Raw genomic sequence first — 24,860 nt, forward strand, 5'->3', positions numbered from 1 at the left:
TATCGGTTAGAATTCTGACCCTCAAAGACCTGTTAGTCTGCCTTTAAAATGTCCACCTCCACTCCACACTATCCTAAATAAGATGCACCTGTTTGAGGTTGTTAGCTGCATAAAGACACCTGTCCACCCCATACAATCAGTAAGAATCCAACTACTAACATGGCCAAGACCAAAGAGCTGTCCAAAGACACTAGGGACAAAAATTGTACACCTCCACAAGGCTGGAAAGGGCTATGGGGAAATTGCCAAGCAGCTTGGTGAAAAAAGGTCCACTGTTGGAGCAATCATTAGAAAATGGAAGAAGCTAAACATGACTGTCAATCTCTCTCAGACTGGGGCTCCATGCAAGATCTCACCTCATGGGGTTTCAATGATCCTAAGAAAGGTGAGAAATCAGCCCAGAACTACACGGGAGGAGCTGGTCAATGAGCTGGGACCACCGTTTCCAAGGTTACTGTTGGTAATACACTAAGACGTCATGGTTTTAAATCATCCATGGCACGCATGGTTCCCCTGCTTAAACTAGCACATGACCAGGCCCGTCTTAAGTTTGCATCGTCATCGTCGCATTCAGCATCGTCTTCTCTTCTGCTTTTGTTTTCAAACCTCAAATAAAGAATCAAACGGTCGCGAATCAGGAGATTGATTCGTGATTCATATCGCCAATGTCACGTGATTTCGGCAGTTTGCCAGTTTGACACGCGATCCGAAACTTGAATCATGACCGTTTGATTCTTTATTTGAGGAACACGGAAGAGAAGACAATGCTGAATAAAGTCATATTTTTTGTTATTTTTGGACCAAAATGTATTGTCTCCGCTTCAAAAGAGTCTAACTAACCAACTGATGTCACATATGGACTACTTTGATGATGTTTTCATTACCTTCTGGACGTGGACAGCAAGTGGGCATACACTTACATTCAAAGGACAGAAAGGCCTCGGACTAAATCTAAAATATCTTAAACTGTGTTCCGAGGATGAACAGAGGTCCTACAGATGGAACGACATTGGGGTGAGTCATTAATGAAATAAATTTAATTTTTGGGTTAACTAACCCTTTAAGGAGAGGATGACCTTCATGTATTGCGAGATTTAGGGGAACAACTTCCTTCCCTCAGTTAGAGCATTGAAGATGGGTCGAGGCTGGGTCTTCCAACATGACAATGACCCGAAGCACACAGCCAGGATAACCAAGGAGCGGCTGTGTAAGAATCATATCAAGGTTCTGGTGTGGCCTAGCCAGTCTCCAGACCTAAACCCAATAGAAAATCTTTGGAGGGAGCTCAAACTCTGTGTTTCTCAGTGACAGGCCAGACTGAACGGGCCAAAATCCCTCCTGCAGTGTGTGCACACCTGGTGAAAAACTACAGGAAATGTTTGACCTCTCTAATTACAAACAAAGGCTACTGTACCAAATATTAACATTGATTGTCTCAGGTGTTCAAATACTTATTTGCAGCTGTATCATACAAATAAATAGTTTAAAAAAATCATACATTGTGATTTCTGGACTTTTTTTTAATTTAGATTATGTCTCTCACAGTGGACATGCACCTACGATGACAATTTCTGACCCCTCCATGATTTCCAAGTGGGAGAACTTGCAAAATAGCAGGGTGTTCAAATACTTATTTTCCTCACTGTATATATATTACAGACAAAAGTTTAACCCGGAAGCTGGAGATTGCATATTTAATATGTATTTAATACATCAAAATACTATATAATGATTTCAGTGGACCTTTAAGTAAGTTACATGTTAAGTATTGAAATCTTTAGAAACTGCTTTTTTCCCTCTCTTGTTTTTAATCATGATTGCAAAAAGAAAAAAGAAAAAAAAGAAATGTCTCTTGCAATGTGAGCGATATGGAATCCTGACGTCAGCAATCAGTTGACCAACCAGAACACTCTTATATACGCGACGCGTGAATGGGAGCGTTCTAGTTGCGTCGCGTCGCAGTGTGACGTGCCCAGCAGGTTCAAACTCTGGCCGAGCAGGAAGAAGGAGTTGTGATTGAGGGGTTTTTCACAGCTCTATAGACGCCTATAGTTTCATTTTATTGGGTGAATTAAATAACATCAAAATTTTTCAAAGCGAAAGGATCCGACGCAAAGATGTCTGTTGCCGGACTGAAGAAACAGTTTTATAAAGCGAGTCAGGTGAGTGTTTCCACGTCAACTAGTGGTGCACGAGCATAAACTTATAGACTAGATGCAACAATAAACAAATAACATACCGTAAGTTATATTATTAATAATATACCGTAAGTTATATGTAAAAAAAAAAAAAACATTTGCGGTGTCTGTTCAACTTGTTTGAAACATTTCATCCGGGGTCTCCTCAGCTGTGAAGTAAAAGTTAAAGCCTGGTTGTGTTTCAAAATGTAGTGTGTCCCCTAACGTTACATAGACAGCGTATTTGGCGTTCACAAATGAGTTTTGAAAGTGTAGACAGCTTTTTTGAGACATATATATATATATATATATATATATATATATATATATATATATATATATATATATATATATATTTGTTACTTTTTTATCTTGACTATTTATATCTAAAATTTGAATCTAAACTTTGTTTTGCAGTGTAAACACATATCACCCAAAATATGTTATATCCACAGAACTTCAAAAGATCAAATACTTTATGAAATTAACCAAGCTCAATTCCAAATCACATATGAATTTAGATCTATAAATATTTTAGTATATAGATTTTTATAGGTAAGAATGGTTTGACAAAAAATGTAACACTTTTTCTTTTTGCACCGCTTTGATCAACATGTGTTCAACAGTTCAGATAAAACCTGTATGTCATTTTGAGCAGGAAGCACTTACGCTCCATGGCATAATGCTCTTATCTGGTGTGCACTTAGGAGCTGTCTGCAGGTGATGCATACAATGTTCACTAATGTGTGAAGACATTTTCTATTTCTATTTTGCATAAACAAATTTAAGCCTATTTTTGGGATTAGTGCTGTGTTTTGCAAATGTGATTCTCATGATGACCCTCTAGTTCTCTTTATTGTAATCCAGTATCCATTTTTCAATATATAATTTTATTTATTTTATATATATATATATATATATATATATATATATATATATATATATATATATATATATTTATATTTATTATTATTATTATTATTATTATTATTTTATTCCAGTTCCATTGCATTATGTCTTTGCTCACCATTTTACCAAACACTGGCAATGTAAGTAAAGCCTCATAGAAAGTTGTGCTAGTCGGATCAAATTACCTCAGTTATTTTCTGTTCATTGTGAATAATGCTGCTTTATTTCATGGTGTGGTTGGTAAACAACCTGTTTCAGATATGAGTTTAGTGTAGGGGTTTAAGTCCCCAGAAGGTAGATAAAGAAAGTGATTTAGTAATGAGAGTCGCCGATGATATCTGAGCATTAGCTTTTAATCCATGTCTTCTACTCCAATACAGTCATGCATTTAAAAATGAAGCCTGTTTATAAAACACAGTGCACATTAACTTTGGCACATACAATTTCAGACATTCCCTTGAAGTTTTTGTCCTCAGCCAGTCTTAACATTCCTTTACCATTTTTGCTCAAGCAAAACGAGTCTAACATGCACCTACATGTTTCAGATGAATCAGGTGAAAGAATCTTACACGTCACTGAGCCTCATTACAAAAAAAACCTAAAGTACGCAGGGTTTATATTTAGAACTTCTTGATGTTCATACTTACTAAAGACTAAGTCATTAGTACTGAAAGCATGTTCCATCTTGATCTTATGTCACCGTTTGAAGTTATTGTTCATGATGAAAAGGGTCATATTATCTGTTTACAAAAAGCATGAATAAAAAAGGGCAGAAATTTGAGTTCTTTGTGGTGATCTGAAGTTTGGAGAGTCAAAAAAAAATGCATACTGATTCTACTCCGAATATGCTCACAGTCAGTGTTTAAGGTATGTTATGTTAAACGTACATTTGCATAAGGCATGCATATTTGTCCATATACCCATGTTGATTAGAGTATTAAAAACTTAATTCAAACTTAATTTAAGATACATTTACTTAGGGCTGGACAATAATTCAATATCAATATATATCGCGATATAATTTTTTTCAATAACGGTGATATGATTTTTAAACACATTTCCGATATTTCGATATGACTGACATTCAGGGCGCATGCCATCAGAAAGAGCAGAACACGATTGGCTTCTTGCGTGGTGACGTAGGCCTACACCACGGACACGCAGCCAGTGCTCAGCAGTAGTAGGCTGATAGATCCAACGCGGCACGTTTTAGCTACAAAGAGAGTTTCCCTGACCGCAACACAAATGTGACTGAACGAGCTTCCACAAGTAAGGAGAAATAAATAGTTGATAAGAGAAGAAAGACTAACTTTCTTTAGTGGCGTGGAAGTGGTTCGTCTATCTAAAGCACTATTCGCACGGGATTAGTATTATCTGGTGGGACCTCTGTGATTTAGAAATGACTCCCCCACATCTGAGTTTTGCGTGGCGCATTCGCACGGGATAAGCAAAGCCTGTGATTTTACTCGAATTTACTGACTTCTCCCGGATATGATGTTCGTTATAGATAGCTGTATGAAATCATAAACAGGCATCGATATCGTTTTGATTATTTCACAGTAGCCTAAAAAATAAAAATAATTTCGTTCAGTTGCGAACAGACGCCATGAACTGAGCTCAGACCAGCGGCAGGAATCAGATTTCATTTATCACGAGTAGGAAGCTGACAATATACGGCGGAAGATTCAGTTTCAAAACTAAATGTAAAAGCGCCTATTTAAACAAGATTGTCATTGTACTATACTGTTCTGTTATGTTTTTCATTCAGAACAGTATTGATGTTAATATTAAACACACCATTCAATCAGATTACTCCCAAATTGATAATCATTCTAAAGTGAAAGTATAATCCGTGTGGGCGCGGCTGCACGGGAATTAACGGTGCGCATTATGAATGCAGACTTTATTCTTCGTGAAAGATAAAGATGCTCACAGGGAGAAAAAAGCTTGCAAAAAGTATATACAATCCGCCTAATCCTGGCCAAATCACAGAGATGTCGATTCGCACGGGACTAATGTTATCACAGAGGCGAAATATGGTAGGCTAATTTGCGGGGGAATTTTTACTTTACAAATTACAGACATGGCCGATTCGCACGGAATTAAGATCACAGACATTCTCTGCAATTATTACAAATCACCAGAGGTCCCCAGATAATACGAATCCCGTGCGAATGGGGCTGATATTAAACTTGTGCCGGAGAGGTGCCGACTAGGGGTGTAACAATACATCGACATAGATGCATCAATCTAATGTCTAACAATACGATGCCAAGCGTTACAAATAATCCATGTAGACTATTTATGTAAGAGGCAATGTGGCACATTTGTTTTAATACTTATACTTTCCACATTTGCACACAATGTCATGTATTAACATCAATGCGTTCATTCTCGTTTAAATTACCTTTCAATGCTTGTGAAAGACGGTCAGACATGGCTTCACGAAAATGTATCATTTTCTCCTGTTTAAAGCCTTGCAAAAAGAAGCGTGCACTCATCTCAAACAGAGCACAAATAGGCCACTGAAGTGAGTCTTATTTTTTATTTTATTTTTGTGCATCAGTAGATAAAGGTAGCCTATAGTTTTGCATAAAAGGAGAATATAGCGCTATGAATCGTTCTTCACTGAAATTTAAAACTTAAAAGAAAATGCTCAATAAACTGCGTCTGCGAAGTGAGAGTCTTATGTTTATTTGATGGTGATTTCACATTTTTTGTTCGTATAAAGGCTAAATACAAATAAAAGGTGAACATTAATTTATTTGTACCGTTTTTATTTCTAAAATATTATATAGTTTTATAGGAGGAGGTTTCATAGACTTGGCAAATTAATTTGTCAGAAGTTTGTAGGTACAGAAATCCTTTGTGGCAGTTCTTGGTAGTTTTTCTAAAGCTTTTATATAGTTCATATCGATATCGAAATTATATCGTATCGACCAAAATTAAGAAATATATCGTGATATAAATTTTGGCCATATCGTCCAGCCCTACATTTACTACAAATAAAAATCTGCGATTAAACTGCGATTAACAATCTCATGACAATCATGCGATTAAAAAAATATATTGTTTGACAGCCTATATATATATATATATATATATATATATATATATATATAATATATCAAATATTTTTTTTTAAATTAACCGTGAGTACCATGTTTACCATGCCTTATATCGATCTAGTGTGACTTCTCCTACGACGACAGTCAAATATCTCGGTTTTTCAAGACAAACTATGACCAAAATGAGTGCTAGAGATTTCTTTGTAGCCAGCATTTCAGTCCGGCGTGTAATGCAGCTCACCGTCACTGAACGCATCATTCATTGATGATATAAAACTCCGGGTGAGTTTTCTTGCGCGCGTCCGTTTTTAGCGCGCCTTCACTATCGTGCAGTCTGACATTAATGTCAACTGAGATCTTACAGTGTGACACGGGGATCATGTTCGTACAGTCTGACAAGGGACATTCGCAAAGGATTTTGAAAAATCGCACAGTGTGCAGGACCCATTAGAATGTTAAATTTAAGTTTGTCGAAATTAAATAAAAACAAGTTCATGAAACTCAAAGAAATGTAACAATTCAAATGACTTAAATGTGTCAGTTTTGTGAACTCAAATGAATAAGAAAGTTCTAGATACTCAAAAATGTATTTTGATAAGTTTACTCTACTCAAATTTATACATTTTTGAACCCTTAAGTGTCCATGTGAGTTAAGTTGTGTTTTACCTGTAGTATTGTGTGAAGCTGATGTTATATTGTAGAAACAATGTTATATCAGATTTGCTTTAGCACAGAGATAATTATGCAAAATATGTCTTCCCTTTCATATGCAGCATTATTAAAATGTACATTTATTCTTACGGTGGCTTGAATATTGGCGTGTAAATTTAGGGTGTTTTTGTTTTTACATGATCAGTCAATCTAATTATGATAGTATGTATAATAGTATGCTATCCTACATTTCCAGTGTTCAGATATCAATAACTATTTCTAGCGGCAAAGACGCTATCACATCCTCCACAGACAGCAAACTTAAACTTAGTGATTAAATATTGAGCATTTTGGTGTTGTGCAATAGATATATCTGGTTTGATTTCACCTGCTAGTCTTGAAAAAGTTTTATAAGAGGTGTGTGAGGAATTCACTGTTTAGTTTAGTCGTCAGACTGGATTCTTTTTCACAGCAAGTACCTGCCCACCAAATGGACAGAACAGGCGTTTCCTTTAAGACTTTTCCCTCCCTCCTACTTTATCACCTGCTCTCTTTTTTTTCTTTTTATAGGTGGCATTTGCGTATGTGTAGGTTGACAAAAGATGTGTTTATTGCACCGACATCTATTGTATTGTTGTACTGGATAGTTTTTTAGCTGAAGTGTGTTTCCATGTGGGTCAAGTTGTGTATTTCCTATTGTATTGTGTAAAGCTGAGGTCTTTGTTCCTGTACACTAGAAACAAAGTTGCTATAGTGCAGAGATAAATATGCAAAATATGACTTCCCTTTCCTATGAAGCATGAAGCGTTATTACAATATTTTTACTTCTAACCCCTATACATATATATATATATTTATATTTATGATCAGTGAATCAGATTAAGATGATCAGGCGCAGTGGCTTATTTTTCCTGTTTTGATTCTTTAAGCTTAACTGCTTGAAGTTAGTTTTACTGACAAGTATAAATTGTGCCTATGTATGATTTTCTTTACAGAAGTATTTCAATTTAAATCAATGTAAAATATTCATGTGGCTTAGTTCCACTAGGATAATCAGCAGCAATATTATCAGCAGTCATATCTGCAGTATATGTTGATAACATTGATTAACATATTAGTTGTCAGCCATTACAAAAAAGTATTTCATATTTCTTATTTATTATCAGTATTGATCAAAAAGTCCAGTATTGGAACATCACATTGAAACCAAATTGATATTGTGTATCACATAAATCACCTCAGTTTTGGTTACATGAATACAAGCACTTTAAGATGAGATTCATTTGAAATAAACAGTTTTGTTCAAAAGCATTTAAATTGTCATGATCTGTGTGATCAGTGTCTGTGTCCACACCTCCATCTGAATCATCTTTATTAGGTCGCTAGTGGCTCAGAGCCAAACAATATGAAGGACTGTCAATCAAACACACATGTACACGTGCTCCTTTTCTCTGAAGACTGGGTGTGTGTTATACAATCTGATTATGCTTAATATTTGGTCGGTGTGAGTATGAGATTCAAAGAGCCGTGAAAATCTGTACGGTATTCACCCTAAAGGTTTTGAATATTCTATTTTTACTGTGATATTTCCACACTAATTAATTAATTCCTAGGGATGTGCGCAGCGGCATTTACAATAATGCATAATCAACCTCTATACAAGCATTAAAGGCAATCAATAATTCACTATAACGATGATAAATAAAAGCTGGAACTTCTGGTGCTGTTCGGTCATTTTTAATTGTAAAATCATAGATTTTGTGAATCCTAAAATATTCTTTGGATTTTAAGGCAAAATCTGAAGTCATCGTTAGTTTGACATGTTCATCGACAGACGATTAATGGCCATTGCGATCAAATTGTACCTCAGACGAAATTCTGTCACAAGATTTGACGCACAGTCCTGTAGTGTGGCTTCTCCTACTGCCCAGTACATATTGTGCTATTTGGGCTGTCCCAGACAAAAGATGACCAATCGTGGAGGTTTCTGTGGTTGTGGCTCCTAAACAGTGGTCCTACAGTGTACAAAGACGGCCGTTGTCTCGGTCTTGCGATCCAAGCTAGCCTGCGATAATTTTCTGACAGTTTTAGAAATGTAGCATGATCATCTCACAGTGTATTTGCTGCTACAACCTATGTCTACTGAATAACTAATTATAATTCATCATGAAAATGATAAATGGTGCGAAAACTTAGGAGCACAGAAACTGATGGTGCAATTAATGAGACAACCGCAAACCACCACTTTTCACGTTTTCTTTTCAAGAGAAGCCATGATTAACGCTAGAGATCATTTTGTTTGCTAGCCACCATTTGTATTCCGCATGTAATGTAGCTCGCGTCAATTTCCTGCTTACTGGAATACAATACACCATACATACTTTCTGTGTTTGTGTTTGGAAGGAGTTCAGCTCATTAAGGAGGAGTGCTTGTGTGTGAAACTGGATGTAAGCCCATACAGGAAGCATCTTTGAAGAACAACAGGAATAGCTCAGATGAGGAACTCCACAGGGGCCCATTCCTGAACAGAGTTCTTTCCTTTACTGTTCTTATTTCTTTTCTCTCTTTTAAAAACAATTGTGATTAGTAGTGTTTGCTAAGACGGAGGAGAAGTGCGCCATTATGTCTCTAAATGATTGGACTTTTACCTGGTCGTCAATAAAAGGGCACTTGTGTGTGGACTAATAATTGCCCATCTTAGTAACTGCATAGCAATGCCTTTGAAACCACCTATAACACCCACGTTGAGTTCTACACAGAAAAACTCTATCCATCCATCCATCCATCCATCCATCCATCCATCCATCCATCCATCCATCCATCCATCCATCCATCCATCCATCCATCCATCCATCCATCCATCCATCCATCCATCCATCCACCCACAAAGGATTATTAGGAACACCATACTAATACTGTGTTTGACCCCCTTTCGCCTTCTGAACTGCCTTAATTCTACGTGGCATTGATTCAAAAAGGTGGTGAAAGCATTCTTTAGAAATGTTGGCCCATATTGATAGGAGAGCATCTTGCAGTTGATGGAGATTTGTGGGATGCACATCCAGGGCACAAAGCTCCCGTTCCACCACATCCCAAAGATGATATTGGGTTGAGATCTGGTGACTGTGGCGGCCATTTAATACAGTGAACTCATTGTCATGGTCAAGAAACCAATTTGAAATGATTCAAGCTTTGTGACATGGTGCATTATCCTGCTGGAAGTAGCCATCAGAGGATGGGTACATGGTGGTCATAAAGGGATGGACATGGTCAGAAACAATGCCCAGGTAGTCCGTGGCATTTAAACGATGCCCAGTTGGCACTAAGGGGCCTTAAGTGGGCCAAGAAAACATCCTCCACACCATTACGCCACTAGCCTGCACAGTGGTAACAAGGCATGATGGATCCATTTCTCATTCTGTTTATGTCAAATACTGACTCTACCATCTGAATGTCTTAACAGAATTCGAGACCAGGCAACTTTTTTCAGTCCTCAACTGTCCATTTTTGGTGAGCTTGTGCAAATTGTAGCCTTTTTTTCCTATTTGTAGTGGAGATGAGTCGTACCCGGTGGGGTCTTCTGCTGTTGTAGCCCATCCGCCTCAAGGTTGTGTGTGTTGCGGCTTCACAAATGCTTTGCTGCATACTTCGGTTGTAACGAGTAGTTATTTCAGTCAAAGTTGCTCTTCTATCAGCTTGAATCAGTCGGCCCATTCTCCTCTGACCTCTAGCATTAACAAGGCATTTCCGCCCACAGGACTGCCGCATACTGGCTGTTTTTCCCTTTTCACACCATTCTTTGTAAACCCTAGAAATGGTTGTGCGTGAAAATCCCAGTAATTGAGCAGATTGTGAAATACTCCGACCGGCCCGTCTGGCACCAACCATGCTAGGCTCAAAATTGCTTAAATCACCTTTCTTACCCATTCTGACATTTAGTTTAGAGTTCAGGAGATTGTCTTGACCAGGACCACACCCCTAAATGCACTGAAGCAACTGCCATGATTGGTTGTTTAGATAATTGCATTAATGAGAAATTGAACAGGTAGGTGTTCCTAATAATCCTTTAGGTGAGTACTCATGTACACAGCTCTGGAAAAAATTAAGAGACCACTTAACATTGAGAAATCCCAGAGCTGTTTTTATAATATAATATATATCCAACTTCAAAGCATGGGAGCATAATACATTTTAGTTTGTGACAAAGTAAAATTTTATTGCACAAAGGCACTTCTTTTATGAACTCAACAGTTAATCAAATACTTTTAAGTTCCTTCCATGCCATTTTTTCATTGCTCTTTCTCACTCATTCTTTAACGGGAACTGAATGTGAAGCAGATATTTAGATGAAAGCCTGAGGCCTTTACATTTGCAAAACAAGGAATGTTTCTTCTATTTGAATACTTTATCATGCAATCTCACACATGTTCTGTTGCACATGCAAATTTTGTAATTTGTACTAGTTTAGTAAACAACAAAAAAAACAGCCTTCTTGAAAGTACTTGTACTGATGTTTTAGATGGTGAGTGAGAAGGTGGGAGGTGCTGAAGGAACCAAACTGGATGAGGACTTCAAAGAGCTTGAGAAGGTAACACATTTCTGACATTCACGTTGTGATGGCAAATGTTCAAGTTCTTTTAAATGTGATTAAGACTTCCTTCTTCCTACTTATTTAAAGTTATTGTAATACATTCAACAATAAAATTGTCTCCGCAATTAAGCAGGTGCAATTCGCTGGCCAACAAAACATCTGGAGCCTTGTGTATAAAACTTTCTGTATATTTCATCTTAAAAGTGTGTTTGCGCATAAAAGCTAGATTTTGCGTACACACAAAAGTTTTAGATTTATAAAACCATGTGTATGCAACCAGTGCAAAATTCAGAGTCAAGTGCATGTCACTGATCCTTGTTCTTGTCCAGTAAAAGAGTGCGTACATGAGCTGGGTCTGAAATTGCATGCTGTCAGAGTTGTTTGGGGGGGTTGGGGGCTAACACCCCCTCAAAACAATGGTAGGGGAAACACTGGTATGAATGTTTATAGTATGAATATAATCTGGACGTACTACATCCACCATACTGTCATTATCATGTGACCTACCAGTGTCAGTTGTGTTTGCTTCACCTCCATTCATAAATTCTCTGGCGTGGACTCATGGGATAGTAAAGTGTCCATGGAATGCGCACTTCAGAATCTGCAGTAGTAGTTGGTCATCTGGGTACTTTTTACCTACTTTTTGGACATATTACTCTGTTGGCGTACTGTTTTTCGCACACTATATAGTAGAGAAGTATTCAATTTCAGATGGAACTATTGTTTTTTTTTATTCTTCTATGTGTGTGAAAAATCGCACATTTCATTGCCCTTTTTGTGTGTATGCAACAATATACATCAGGCCCCTGAACTGTGTTAACACATAATTGTGTAGATATGAAGGAATTATTTCTACTTCCTATCTATGATTAACAAATACAGAGGTTTTATAAGTTACAGTTTATTTAATATTTTGTGAAGGGGGCTTTTAAATATAATGTTAACTTCCCATTATTATTGCCCATTTTATCCTCAGAAATCACAATTCTTTTGTTAAATGTTGACAATACTGGCTTCAGTATAACTTGGCAATAGACTGAAAAGAAGAAAGTGTTAAACACCATATCCGCCCGCAGGAGTTGCGTCAGTAATGCTAAAGCAAATGATCCTCCACCTAGAAAAGTGGCCCCACCTCAAAATGATTCATTTACAGCTCATGACTTACATAAGAGCTTTAACAAAAACACAAGCTTCGCATTTCTGCTTTTAAACGCATTTGCACGATTTTCTATGCTAAACCACAAAACCTATCACATTTGCTTTGTAAAGAACATTTAACTTGGTATCAGTCCTCTTCCTGAATTGCTGTTGTTTTAGAAGGTGTGACCGCTGCTGCTTGTTTCAAGTCTCACTTCTTTGTCTGTGAGTGCTGTAGATGAGCGGTCTCTGTTGACTGTGACGCAAAGACACACGCCTATACGCTGACATTTGTGCTTTACAGAAGGCTGACATCACCAGTAAAGCCATATCAGATGTGCTCTGCAAAACTACTGAATACCTGCAGCCAAACCCAGGTGAGAAACAGGAAAAATATTCCCCATGTGCTGAATTCAAAGTCAAATACAATATATAGTGTTTAATAATTACTTCAAAATAATCCCCTATTATGCTATTTTAAAGGTTCCTAATTCTGTTTGTAGGTCTTCCACAATAGATTTACATGCATTAAAGGTCAATACAACTTTTCTCATAATATGCATTGTACATCACCTCATTTCTCAAAGAGTCTAAAAAGATTTGAAGATTGTTTGTTCGAAGATTCTATCTCTAAACCCCTCCCTGCTTTGTTGTGTCAGATGACTCGGTCTGTTGTGATTGGTCTACTGCTTACAGTGCATGTTGGAAAGAGATGCCAATTACCTCATCTGTATTTCAGCTCTGGAGGCTTCCTCCAAACAGTATCAATGGCATTGGTTTTACCGTATTAATTCCAGCACAAGTCCTCATCCTTCTGAAGTGCATGCAAAGTGGTTTTACAATGTTGATAGCACAAACCAAACTCTTCCAGGCCTCAGCTATAACTACAGTGTTTGAGGGCGGATCAAAGTAGATGTTGTGCAGACAGCCAATGAAAACCATATGGTGACATTATGCAAAAGTGTTGCAAGGTTACGTATTTATGTAACAAGAAGTTAGACTGGAATTTCTGACGAATCGTTTTGAATAGATTCTTTCCTTTAGGAGACGATCACTATTTATCGAACACTGAATTTTAAAAATGTGCAGGCCTTTTACGTTCACAAACAGCTAAATTACGCACTGCATGTAATATTCAAAAAAGCATAATAGGGGCACTTTAAGTTTAAATTTACTTAAGAAACAAAATTACATAAGATGTAGGACTTCAGTGAATTAAAATTTGACTTGTTTTCCCTTTGAATCAAGTATATTTTTCTTAACCTTCTGGCAGGGTGAAAACTGCATTTAATTGCTGTCTAATATCAAATCAGATTTTTTTGTTTAAATCAAGGTACATTTACTTGAAACTTGAAGTATATTAAATAAGTGTATTCTAAAGAGAGAGAAAAGGATATCTGCCAGTGGCGTTAGAGAAATATATTTAATTCACAAGGAAAACTATTTTATTATTTTTTAACTCAATGTTTAGATCATTTCTTTGTAGTCATCTGCCTGCTTCTCTCTCTGTCTTGTACTTTAGCATCGAGAGCCAGGCTGACCATGGTGAACACGGTGTCTAAGATGCGTGGGCAGGTGAAGAGCCCAGGTTATCCACAGGCAGAGGGCCTTCTGGGAGAGTGCATGCTCAAATACGGCCGAGACTTGGGCGAAGACACCAACTTTGGTAAGAGGAATGTTCTTTCTCATAAGCGTTTGCAAAAAACTGTATTGGGAAACTGTACAGCATATTATTTCACACGGCAAAACATGAAACCGAAATCTATTCAGATTCTCAACATCTCATTATTACCTGTTGAGCATCTGGGTTTAAGCATGTTATATTTCTCTTTGTTTATACTGCTATTCTAGGATCTTTCTATTTATTGCAAATCATATTTCTATGCATGTTCTGTACCCGATCCATAGGTGGTGCTTTAGTGGATATGGGAGAGGCCATGAAGAGACTGGCAGAAGTGAAAGACTCTCTAGACATTGACGTGAAACAGAACTTCATCGACCCTTTTCAAACCATAGTCGACAAGGACCTGAAAGACATACAGGTGGAAAACTGGTCAAGGGCTCTCCACAATCAAATCAGAGTTTATTGATAAAAAATATATACAGTTATTGTCATTGGCTAAATGTTTAATTAGTTGTGTCAGATTGTAATTAAGCTTTTTTTATAATAAAAAAAAACAACAAAAAACAGACAAGTTAATAATTTAATATTTATTATTAATTCATATATAATTATTTATTTAGTCATTCACAGCAATATTTTATGGAATGTTGGGAAAATGCAAAATAATGTTGGAATGGCTTACTTTTGTTTTTCATGGCCATTTTCCACCGTCTTTGACCATTTAGTTAAATAAGTAGTTTTTGCTGTGCCTTTAAGACTTAAGATGTAAATTACCTCTGCTATGATTGGCTTACCTCTGCAAACTTGTAACCCTAGCATTTTTAGCTATTAAAACTTGTATGTCTGTTAATAATAAAAATAATTTTGCCTCAGCATCACCTGAAGAAACTGGAGGGCCGTCGACTAGATTATGACTACAAGAAGAAGCGTCAAGGGAAGATTCCGGATGAGGAGCTGAGGATGGCGGTGGAGAAGTTTGAAGAGTCCAAAGAGATAGCCGAAACCAGCATGCAGAACCTTCTGGATACTGACGTAAGCTTACTTCAGCCTACAGGAGTCTTTGAACTCGGCTCACTGCAATTTGAAATATTGTTCTTTCCGTTTTGGAAAACCCAACAAGCTCATATAATTTGGAAATGGATTCATAGCTATGAATTCAAATAGCTTTCAAAAAAAAAAAAAAAAAAAAAAAAAAAAAAAATATATATATATATATATATATATATATATATATATATATATATATATATATATATATATATATATATAATATTATTTTTAATTAAAAATAAAAAACTTTCTAAAATAAAATATAAAGAGAAATACAGTAATTTCCGTTTTGCCATCCACGAACACATAATGACACATCTTTCATAATAAGCCACATGATTTGAGGAGTCATTCATATCCATAGTACAAACATGCTGAAATTTAATTTCACTAATCAAATCACCTTTATTTAAATAGGGCTTTATATAATGCAGACAGTTTCAAAACGCCTTTACACTGATAACGGGTGAAAAAATCCCAAGGGATGCTTGCCTGAGAAAACACTACTAAAAATCAAATGATCCCCTATTGGAAAGTCTTTATAGTCCAGGACCATGCAGACTCGTATAATTGTAATGTTGCTATAGTGATCCACATCAATGAGTGCTGGATATTTTCCAGACTGCTCCACTCCAGTCTGCTGAGCCAACACATTTATCAGTCTGTTTTATTGACACTGGACTGCAGCCCAGAGAAAACTTCAGGATATTTCTGATTCTTTGCCACATTGATCTTATGCACAGGCCTGTAATTAAACAAAGTTATTGATTTCAGCTTACAAAAAGTTTCTCTGTGTGCCATGCGAGTACCATACAATTACCATGTATGTGAATATACAGTAGTAGTCATGCAGTAAAGGGATAACTAACTTCAAGTCAGTAACATAAAAAGGTAGATTTGTTTAGTTTGATTTCAGAAAATATAAGACTGATTAATCTAATCAGCTAGTTAATCACTAATCAGCATAACTTATTGTTAGTTGGTCACTGTCTTAACTTGATATTTTGGTATGTTTATGCCACTATCCTAGATGTACGAAATTAAACTGACCTTTCAACCGTTTGTATTCTCATTTTATGATTTTTTTTCTTATATCACATTACTTGCATTTTTAATTTAGTGATGCAATGTTTGTTTAAACATGAATTTTAATGTGAAGCACACTGTGAACTACCACAGGAATTTAGAGTGTCCATTTTTATAAATAAGTGCAGAAAATGCAGTGAGGTTCATGCTTAAAACAGGAAAAAACTCTTTACCAATGCTGTAAAATAAAAAAAAATGGTTATTGAGATATATTTCTGGAAAAAATCCTTTCTATCATGTGTAATTTTGCTTCTGAAGAAATTGCCTTTTGTCTCAAGAATCTTAAGGTATTTTTTGAAGAAAGAAATATTGATTGAATTTGATTTGGCTTTCAGATTGCAGCTCTTTTTGCTAACATCTTTTAATGCTTTGTACGTGTCTGTGTGTTTGCAGGTGGAGCAGGTGAGTCAGCTCGCATCGCTGGTCGAATCGCAGCTGCAGTTTCACAAACAGTCTATGGAGGTCCTGGAGGATCTGGCAGGGAGGATGAGAGAAAGGTTAGAGATGAACGTCTATCATTCCGCCTGAGTATCTTCATAACATAAATGAAAATCCCTTTCAAACCCATTTAACATTATTCTCTAACACACATTGAATCCCATATTTGGTCATTTTTTCTTATGCAGTTACAGTGAATGGGAACAAAAGCATTCAAGCTTCAAATAGGATGCAAAAGCACTGTAACAATATCATTAAAGGTGAAGTGTGTCGCTTCTGCGTCACTAGTGGCACCTAATAGCCTAGAAATCTAGACGCACCCTAGTGGCAGCAAATCTAATCTGCCACGAGTGTCGTCTAGCAACTCTCAATAGACTTCTGAGCTGTAAAAACCAAACTCTGATCAGGCCAATCACATCTTGTATAGAGTCGGTGGGCGGGCTTGACATAATGACCGCAGAGTTGCGTGCTAATTGTAAACAAAGAAGCTGGCGAACGTCGGTCTTTCGAATCGTCTTTGACCGCGGCTTGTGAAGACTTGGAATTAAGCTTTTATTTGAGAAAAGAACAAAGAACGGCACTGAAGTTATTCTTGAGAAGGGGAGATGTGTTCTGAGTTTTGCCGACCGGATACGGAGAAAGTTTAATCGGTCAACTAGCTCCGCTTCACGTTGCTCTGGTTGGTGGTAGCGCTATCCAATCGTGTGCAGAGGGAGTTTGAAAGACAACCGTTTATCCCGCCCCTCAGATTGAGCCCTGTCAATGGTGAGTTTCCAGTCTAGATTTCTAGGCTAAGACCAGATCACTCTCACTCTTGATGGAGCCTGAGAGGCTCAGTGATTACACTTTTAGTTGAGATAAACTCATGTATGGAATACTAATATTAATCAATGAACAATAAACTGGGCTAAGAGTTAGATAATTCGAACATAAAAGATATAACCGTTGCAATAAATTCCAAGTGTTCTTAATATTTAATATATTTTGGGGGGAACTACTTTCAGCCTATGGCAGATGGTTTACCTGCTTGCAACCTTTGTGTGTTTGTGTTGGCATGAATTTGTGTTTCTTTGTGTTTTTTTGTGTGTTCTGCAGAGTAAACAAGGCCCAGTCTCAGCCACGCCAGAAACGGATGCCTGTGTCCAGACCCAGTTTTGATTACTCTGAGTCGGAAGACTCAAACGGAGCCTGGAATTCGCCAGCTGCGCCTCCCTCGCACCCATCCGCAGGTTAGCTTGTCCTGTTCCGTTACATAAGGCTTTCTTAAAAACATGATTCAACACAGAGCCAATGTGCTTTCACACATGCTGCCTTTACTGTAAATGTAACGGCATTTTTGAGGTGGACTAGACTTGATCCAAATCTGATCAGGGAGTCTGAAGAATCTTAATGGTAATGATTAAAATGAAACACAGAAAGCCATTATGTGTGCAAAAGACAGACCTACATTCAAAAGCATAATGATAATGTTTTAATTGAAACCGGTCTAATGGGTCATATTCATTAATTCATGTAACAAATAGCTCAGATCTCCACATGCTCGACAATACAAGTTATTCTCATACAGTGTCTGGTTTCTGCATAAACCAGAAAAGATGACCCAGTTGACCACATGCACTGTTACTTCCTTTTCAATAAGCCAGCTTGGGTATTTTGGGTGATCTGTTATCTATCATCATTCTATACTCACTGTACATTGACACAAAACCATCAATGTGATGACTGCATTCAATTCAATGTTAACCGTTTACCACAATTTTGCCAATAAACCAGTTTTATTTATTGCAGCAAAGGCAGAGCTAATGGGAATGTTGGAAAAAGAAACGCTGTAACTGTAACAATGTCACTGTCACTTCAAATGTTATTTTTAATGTGAGGACCAAAAACATTATTTGTTCATCCTTCTGAGATTGTCACATTTGTAAAGCAGAACGTTTCAAGATAAATTAACGTTAAAAATATTTTAATTACCACTATAACCAGGAGATGGTGACAGAACATTTATTGGCTCATATTAGCCATTTCCAGTAATATTTTTTTGGATGCCAGGCCTGACTATTTAAAGGAACACTCCACCGTTTTTAGAAATAGGGTTGCCCCCCCCCCCCCCCCCCCCACCACCACCTCCACCACCACCACCTAATTACTTCTTGTGGCCTGCGTATTCACAACGAGTACAAATATACGCAGACCACATGAAGTAATTAGGTGGGGGGGGGATCATTTTTACTCAGGAAATGCTAGCTAGCAACATAGGATTCCATTCATTATGCTAAGCTAAGCTAGCAGTGACCCTGCCAAACTAAAACAATGCATGCACTGAGACAAATGCATTTGCCCACATATCCTAAATGTAGGAAGTTGAATAAGCCCTAGTTCTAAATACGGTGGAGTGTTCCTTTAAAGGTGCACTAAGCAAATTTTCGTCCACTGGAGGGCGCCTATTCTATCAACAGCTATTTTTATATCTATCAACAGCTATTTTTATCATATCAAATACATTTAAGGGGCCATGGGCTTCGGCCATCCGTCCACTCTCTTCCATGAACTGAAATGATGCAGTGGGCTGAACTTTCCACACGATTGACATCAGGTTCAAGTACGCCCACAAGCCGTGCGAGTTATTCGTGTATTGCAGGTTGGCTGGTGGTTATGTTGCCCGCATACCACCTCCCATGGCCGAGACTGGTATTACAATACCTGACGGGCCGGGGCTAGTAATGCTACTGCTAATTAAGGTTGATATCTCTGCAGCACTATAACTTGACATTTTTTTAATGACATCATCGCCCTTATTTCTTCTCATTCTTTTGATGCGTGTAAGTCATTTTCTGGATAGTTTTACCTACATTTTTACACATGGCACCTTTAAGGGTACTTTCACTCTAGCACTTTTGGTGCGCACCCAGGTTTGATTGACGTCAGAGTTTGGTTCATTTGGCTGATGTGAACGCTGTCCTCCAAACACAGGTGCGCACCTGCAAACCGTACCCAAGTCTGTTTAAAAAGGTGGTCTGGGTTCGGTTCATGTGAACTCCGGTAAGGTTCACTGCTGATGTGATTGCAATCGTATTAAATCATGGAAGTGCACCACTGTTAATGACGTATGATTTGATAAAAATGTGTTTTGTTAGTGTTTAACTTATTTTCCTGGCGAGCATGACTGACGTTCAGCAAGCAGAGAGCTGTAGATTTAATTTCTGCTTGTCTTCAACGTTTGCAGTACATTCATGGCAGATAGACGCAAATGACATTACATACTGAAGCTTTGGTAACAAAACCAACTGTTAAAAAACAAAAATATAAAAGTGAGTTCATTATGGCATCTTCTCCCCGCCGTCGTTACCACGCAACGGGGTAAACAGCAGACCCAAATAAAATAATATGAACACAGTCCAGCGGGGGCAGAGGGAGCAATCGAACTCAGGTTCGAACCAAGTGAGAGAGCACCCGTAGTGACTATATTCTGATTATAAACTAAGTGTTACACTATTGATGCTGTTAAAGCTATCTCAGGACACTGACAATACCGACACTAACAAATGACAATTCACTGGAAGTTTCCCAGCTGGCTTTAATCGTTGCAGAAGTTCTTAAGAGCGTTCTGTGCATATGGTCAATTGATTAACTGACGCATGTTCCGAATGGAACACTGCATGCTGTACAGAGCATATATTGTTTAATACGTAGTATTTTAAAATGTTGTCTGTCCAAAACCTACATCAGCCTGGCTGCCCAGACAGTCAGTAACTTGCATTTGTGTATAATGGAACCTTCTAAGGAAACAGAATGTCTGAGGTTTCAAGCTTCCCTCCAAGGCAATATAAAGTCATGTCTGAAGATCTAGAAAAAAAATTAAATGAACTTTATTCATAGCCAGGCAAATATCTTTGACTACAATGCTTATTTCTTATAGGAAAAAAGAAAAGAAAAAAAGAACTTTCAATTGCTCTCTTGGACACCATATTATAGTATTTATTAATATTTATTATTTATTAATATATATATTTAGATCTAATTTATTTTTATTTGAGTTTTAATAATTTCAGTTATTTTTAAAGTTTAGGTTTTTAAAAAAAATGTAATTTGATTTGATTTCAAGAAAATATTAATTCATAAAAAAGCGAAAATTCTGTGTTATTAAAATACAATAACTATATGAAATAAAATGTTGAAGTACTACAATTACTAATCATAAAACTGAAAAAAAAAGAAATACAAATTGAAACACAAAATTACTAACAAAAAAAATATTAAAATAAATAAAAACAAAAATAAAAGCAAACTCAAAATATTATTTCATAAAAGAATATACAAATTCAGTATTTTACAAATTCTAGAATATACAAATTCAGTAAGTTTGCATTGAGTTTTTTGTTATGGACTTTTGTCATTTTTGTTAGTTATTTTTAATGTTTCTATTTTTATTTTGTATTTATTTCAGTTTTATGATTAGTAATTGTAGTGCTTCAACTTTATTTCATTTAGTTGCCATGGTAACATTTCATCATATATTTTTTATGCGTACTTGTGTGGATGGATGTGTGCCTGTGTCCATTGGTTTTCACTGTAAAAGACTGTCTGTGATCACAGATGTGTGTGTGGAGCCACGCAGAGACTGACTATTGTTATTCTTTCTTTTACGTCAGCGGCCCCCTCCTTTAACAGGACATCTTCACGCCAAAAACGTAATTGTGAGTCATATGCAAACACACACTTGACATGGTGAAGGGCTTTTATTCTATGCCAGATTTTTCCCAGCCTCAATTCCTAATGAAACCGCGCAGTGTAAATCACCCACCTGCTAAATACACTCCCACATAGACTGTAACAAACCTGTGATGAGCACAGACAGTACACTTATGAATATGAATCTGTTTTCTTCATAAGATGATTCAAAAGCCTGATCAATCTGCCACATGTTGAGTTATCCACCAGGGATGAATGAGTTATTAAAATCTGCATTATGTTTAAACATGTCACACATACACAAACGAGCTGTTGTTAAATGATGAGCTGCCTCACTGTCTACTTAGGGTCTCTTCCAAGGCAGCATTTTAACCTAAATTTACTTGGTAATTGATTTGGAACGCACTACATAGGCAGCACATGCGGCATGATTTGCAGTGATTCCCAATAGAGTTTGACCATGTTATGTTGACCATGTTAAATGAGTGAACATTTATGTTGTCTAGCATGCAGAGAATCTGGATTGCTTGAGTAGATCCTTTTGTGACCTGCATGTTTGGAGGCGGCAGAACTGTCCTTTTTCTTTGATAAATAATCCATTCATTTAACTTTCTGGAGGCCCACTTTTGCATGAAAGTTGTAGTGCATGTGCTTAAAATGCTAAATATGTTTGGTGTATGTCAGTTTTCATTAAAGACCATTTCTTTTTCATGGCATTAGCACTTTAGTAAAGGCACCAATCCCAGGTTCTTTGGAGAGAAAACTATTAGACTAGATAATTATTTAACCTCAAATTAACAGTTTGTAAAGTTTAAAACACACCAACTCTCCATTTTTACACCAATTTTAGTGTTGACTGCATTCGTCCAAGCATTCAATTCTGCTGCAAGATTAGTGTGAAAGAAATTATCATGCAAAAACATATTCTATCATTTATGGGATGGTAAATATAGGTTTATGAATAGCTACAAACCTAGAACTTTCAACCTTAATAGTTCTGGTTTTATTTTATTATATTTATTAGTGCTGTCAAATCGATAAATCACATCTAACATAAAAGTTAGCTTGTGGGTGTGTGTGTGTATATATAATGGTATATTATATTAACAAAAATGCATGCATATTGAACATACATATATATACAATTAAAAAAATTATTAATTATTAATATGTGTGTGTATATATATATATATATATATATATATATATATATATATATATATATATATATATATATATATATATAAAATACACTATTTATGTTGTATTATTTTATTTGTATTAATTTGATTTAATTGTATTACATTTTTATTTCATTTTTATTATTTAACTTTTAAACTTATTTCATTATTATGGTAATTATTGATGTTTGCTGCTAGAATTAGGAAAATGACGTATCGGTATTTTAAAAATGCATTCGTTCATTAGTAATTCATTAGTAACTGTTTATTTTATTTATTTTGGTCTTTTTTATTACTAATATCTATTAGTAATAAATTGTCTACTATCTATTACCATTTAACCTTTTTTTTAAACTAGGATTGCTTTATTGTGGCAATTGCTAGAATTAACAGTGACACATGTCTTAAACATTTTATGTAATGTGGACTTCAGAAAATATCGAGTTATCGATAATATCTTTATTTTAAAAATATATATATTTTATTTAATTAGTTTTTTAGTTTAAAGCCCTGTTTTGTACTACAGTGTTTAAATAATTTAATGTTTATCTTCTGTACTTCCACTAATAGTTAATTTCTCAATCGTTTTTTTCTCTGTATTTTTTTTAAATCTCTTGTTCACTTTTCCTCTTTCTCCTCTGTGTGCATCTTCACCCTTTATCCTTTCTGTTCTCAAACGTTCTTTGGTCTCCATAGCGACAGATCAGCCGTGCTGCAAGGCTTTGTATGACTTTGAACCGGAGAACGCCGGAGAGCTTGGCTTCTACGAGGGCGACGTCATCACACTGACCAATCAGATTGACGAGAACTGGTACGAGGGAAGCCTGCGCGGCCAGGAGGGATTGTTCCCCTGCAACTACGTGGAGGTGATGGTGCCCCTGCGGCACTGATCACACACACGGAAAAGAGCAAGAGAAAGTGCAATGTCAGGTACAGACGGACAGGGAAAGGGTTGTATTACTATGAGCTACGTACTCACTATGAGCACTTTGACCTCCTGAAAGAAATGCGGTTTGTGTCCGGGTTATTATTTGTTACTTAGGGTTGAGGTAAAACACTACCATTCCCTTAAGTACAATAAACATCACTGAGCAGTATATCAAAGATAAATCCGTTTTGGGAGTGTTCATTCTAGAGTCAAATGGATATTATTTTCATATCAGTTTCCTATAATGATGTTACTTGCTTACAAATGCCCTCAGCAGAATCTTTATCGTTTAAGAAATGTCTCTTGTTGGTACTGACTGACCTCTAGTGGCCATGTATGAATTAGTAATCACAGCTCAGCTTTTTTTACTTTTTTTTTTTTTTTTACGGGTGAAAAGCTCAGCCTGTTGGAATAGAACTCATCTAACTTCATAATGCAGTTGTTATGGCGTTGGTAATTTGTCTGAATCACATGAACGATTAAGTGACCCTTTCCCATGGGCTTTAGTTGTACTGGGATTCTTTCATTTTTCTTAAAGGCTCATCATTTACTCACCCTCAAGTTGCTCCAAACCTGTATGAATTTCTGCCTTCGGCTCAACACAAAAGAAGATATTTTGAAGAATATAGAACCAAACAGTTGATGAACCCTACTGACTTCTAATGTCCTCAGTGGCGCAATCAGTAAAGCGTATACATGGCTAATAGATCACTGTTTTTTCGCGATCAACAGAGCTTCGAATCCGCCTTTTGCAAAGCTTGCTCTTCTTTTGCAAAGCTTGAAAATGTTTTAAATGTAGAAATAAAGTTTACAAAATGTTTAATTATAAAAAGCATTTATTGGGTAGGGTTAGGGATAGGTGTAAGGATGGCTTTTATTGTCCCTTTAAGACGGCATTCCATTTAATAATTTAAATAAAAATATTAATTGACACTGTTATAATTGCATCCTGTTAATGTACAAAAATACTGAGTATAGAATAGTATCTATCAAAATAAATGATACATTACATGTAATTACTATTTATATGGGAAATAACTGCTACTTTTATATGGTTCAAATAGAATATATTACCGTTTTCCCTTAGTAAATACAATCTACAGCTATTTGCTCTTAGTGTGAATATTATCTATCACTAAGAAAGTGTTATTTTCTTTGAATGTAAATAGAATCTAGTTGCTATTAACACTTGTGGAAAAAAAATAGTGAAAATAGCCGCTGCCTAAAAAAATGACTGTGGGGCCCATTGACTTTGGTTACTGGTGTGGTTTCTGACACTCTTCAAAATATCTTGTTTTGTATTCAGCAGAAGGAAGAAACTCTCTCTTTTC

At 36.4% G+C, this 24,860-nt stretch overlaps 1 protein-coding gene across 2 annotated transcripts; it reads left to right on the plus strand.

The window, feature by feature from the left end:
• The first annotated feature begins 1,957 nt into the window (after positions 1 to 1,957).
• sh3gl1a (SH3-domain GRB2-like 1a) lies at positions 1,958 to 23,711 on the plus strand. 2 transcript variants are annotated; one of them, XM_067452725.1, is made up of 10 exons: positions 1,958 to 2,162; positions 11,325 to 11,393; positions 12,838 to 12,910; positions 14,056 to 14,199; positions 14,442 to 14,575; positions 15,031 to 15,189; positions 16,687 to 16,790; positions 17,827 to 17,960; positions 21,381 to 21,425; positions 23,298 to 23,711. In XM_067452725.1, the coding sequence occupies exons 1-10, from the start codon at positions 2,118 to 2,120 to the stop codon at positions 23,489 to 23,491; spliced, it is 1,101 nt and encodes a 366-aa protein (XP_067308826.1). In that variant the 5' UTR covers positions 1,958 to 2,117; the 3' UTR covers positions 23,492 to 23,711. The 2 variants fall into 2 exon arrangements, with proteins under 2 accessions (XP_067308826.1, XP_067308827.1); XM_067452726.1 differs by lacking the exon at positions 21,381 to 21,425.
• The last annotated feature ends 1,149 nt before the right edge of the window (positions 23,712 to 24,860 follow it).

The sequence above is a fragment of the Pseudorasbora parva genome, chromosome 9 (genome assembly GCF_024679245.1).
Source record: "Pseudorasbora parva isolate DD20220531a chromosome 9, ASM2467924v1, whole genome shotgun sequence".
Classification (NCBI taxonomy): domain Eukaryota; kingdom Metazoa; phylum Chordata; class Actinopteri; order Cypriniformes; family Gobionidae; genus Pseudorasbora; species Pseudorasbora parva.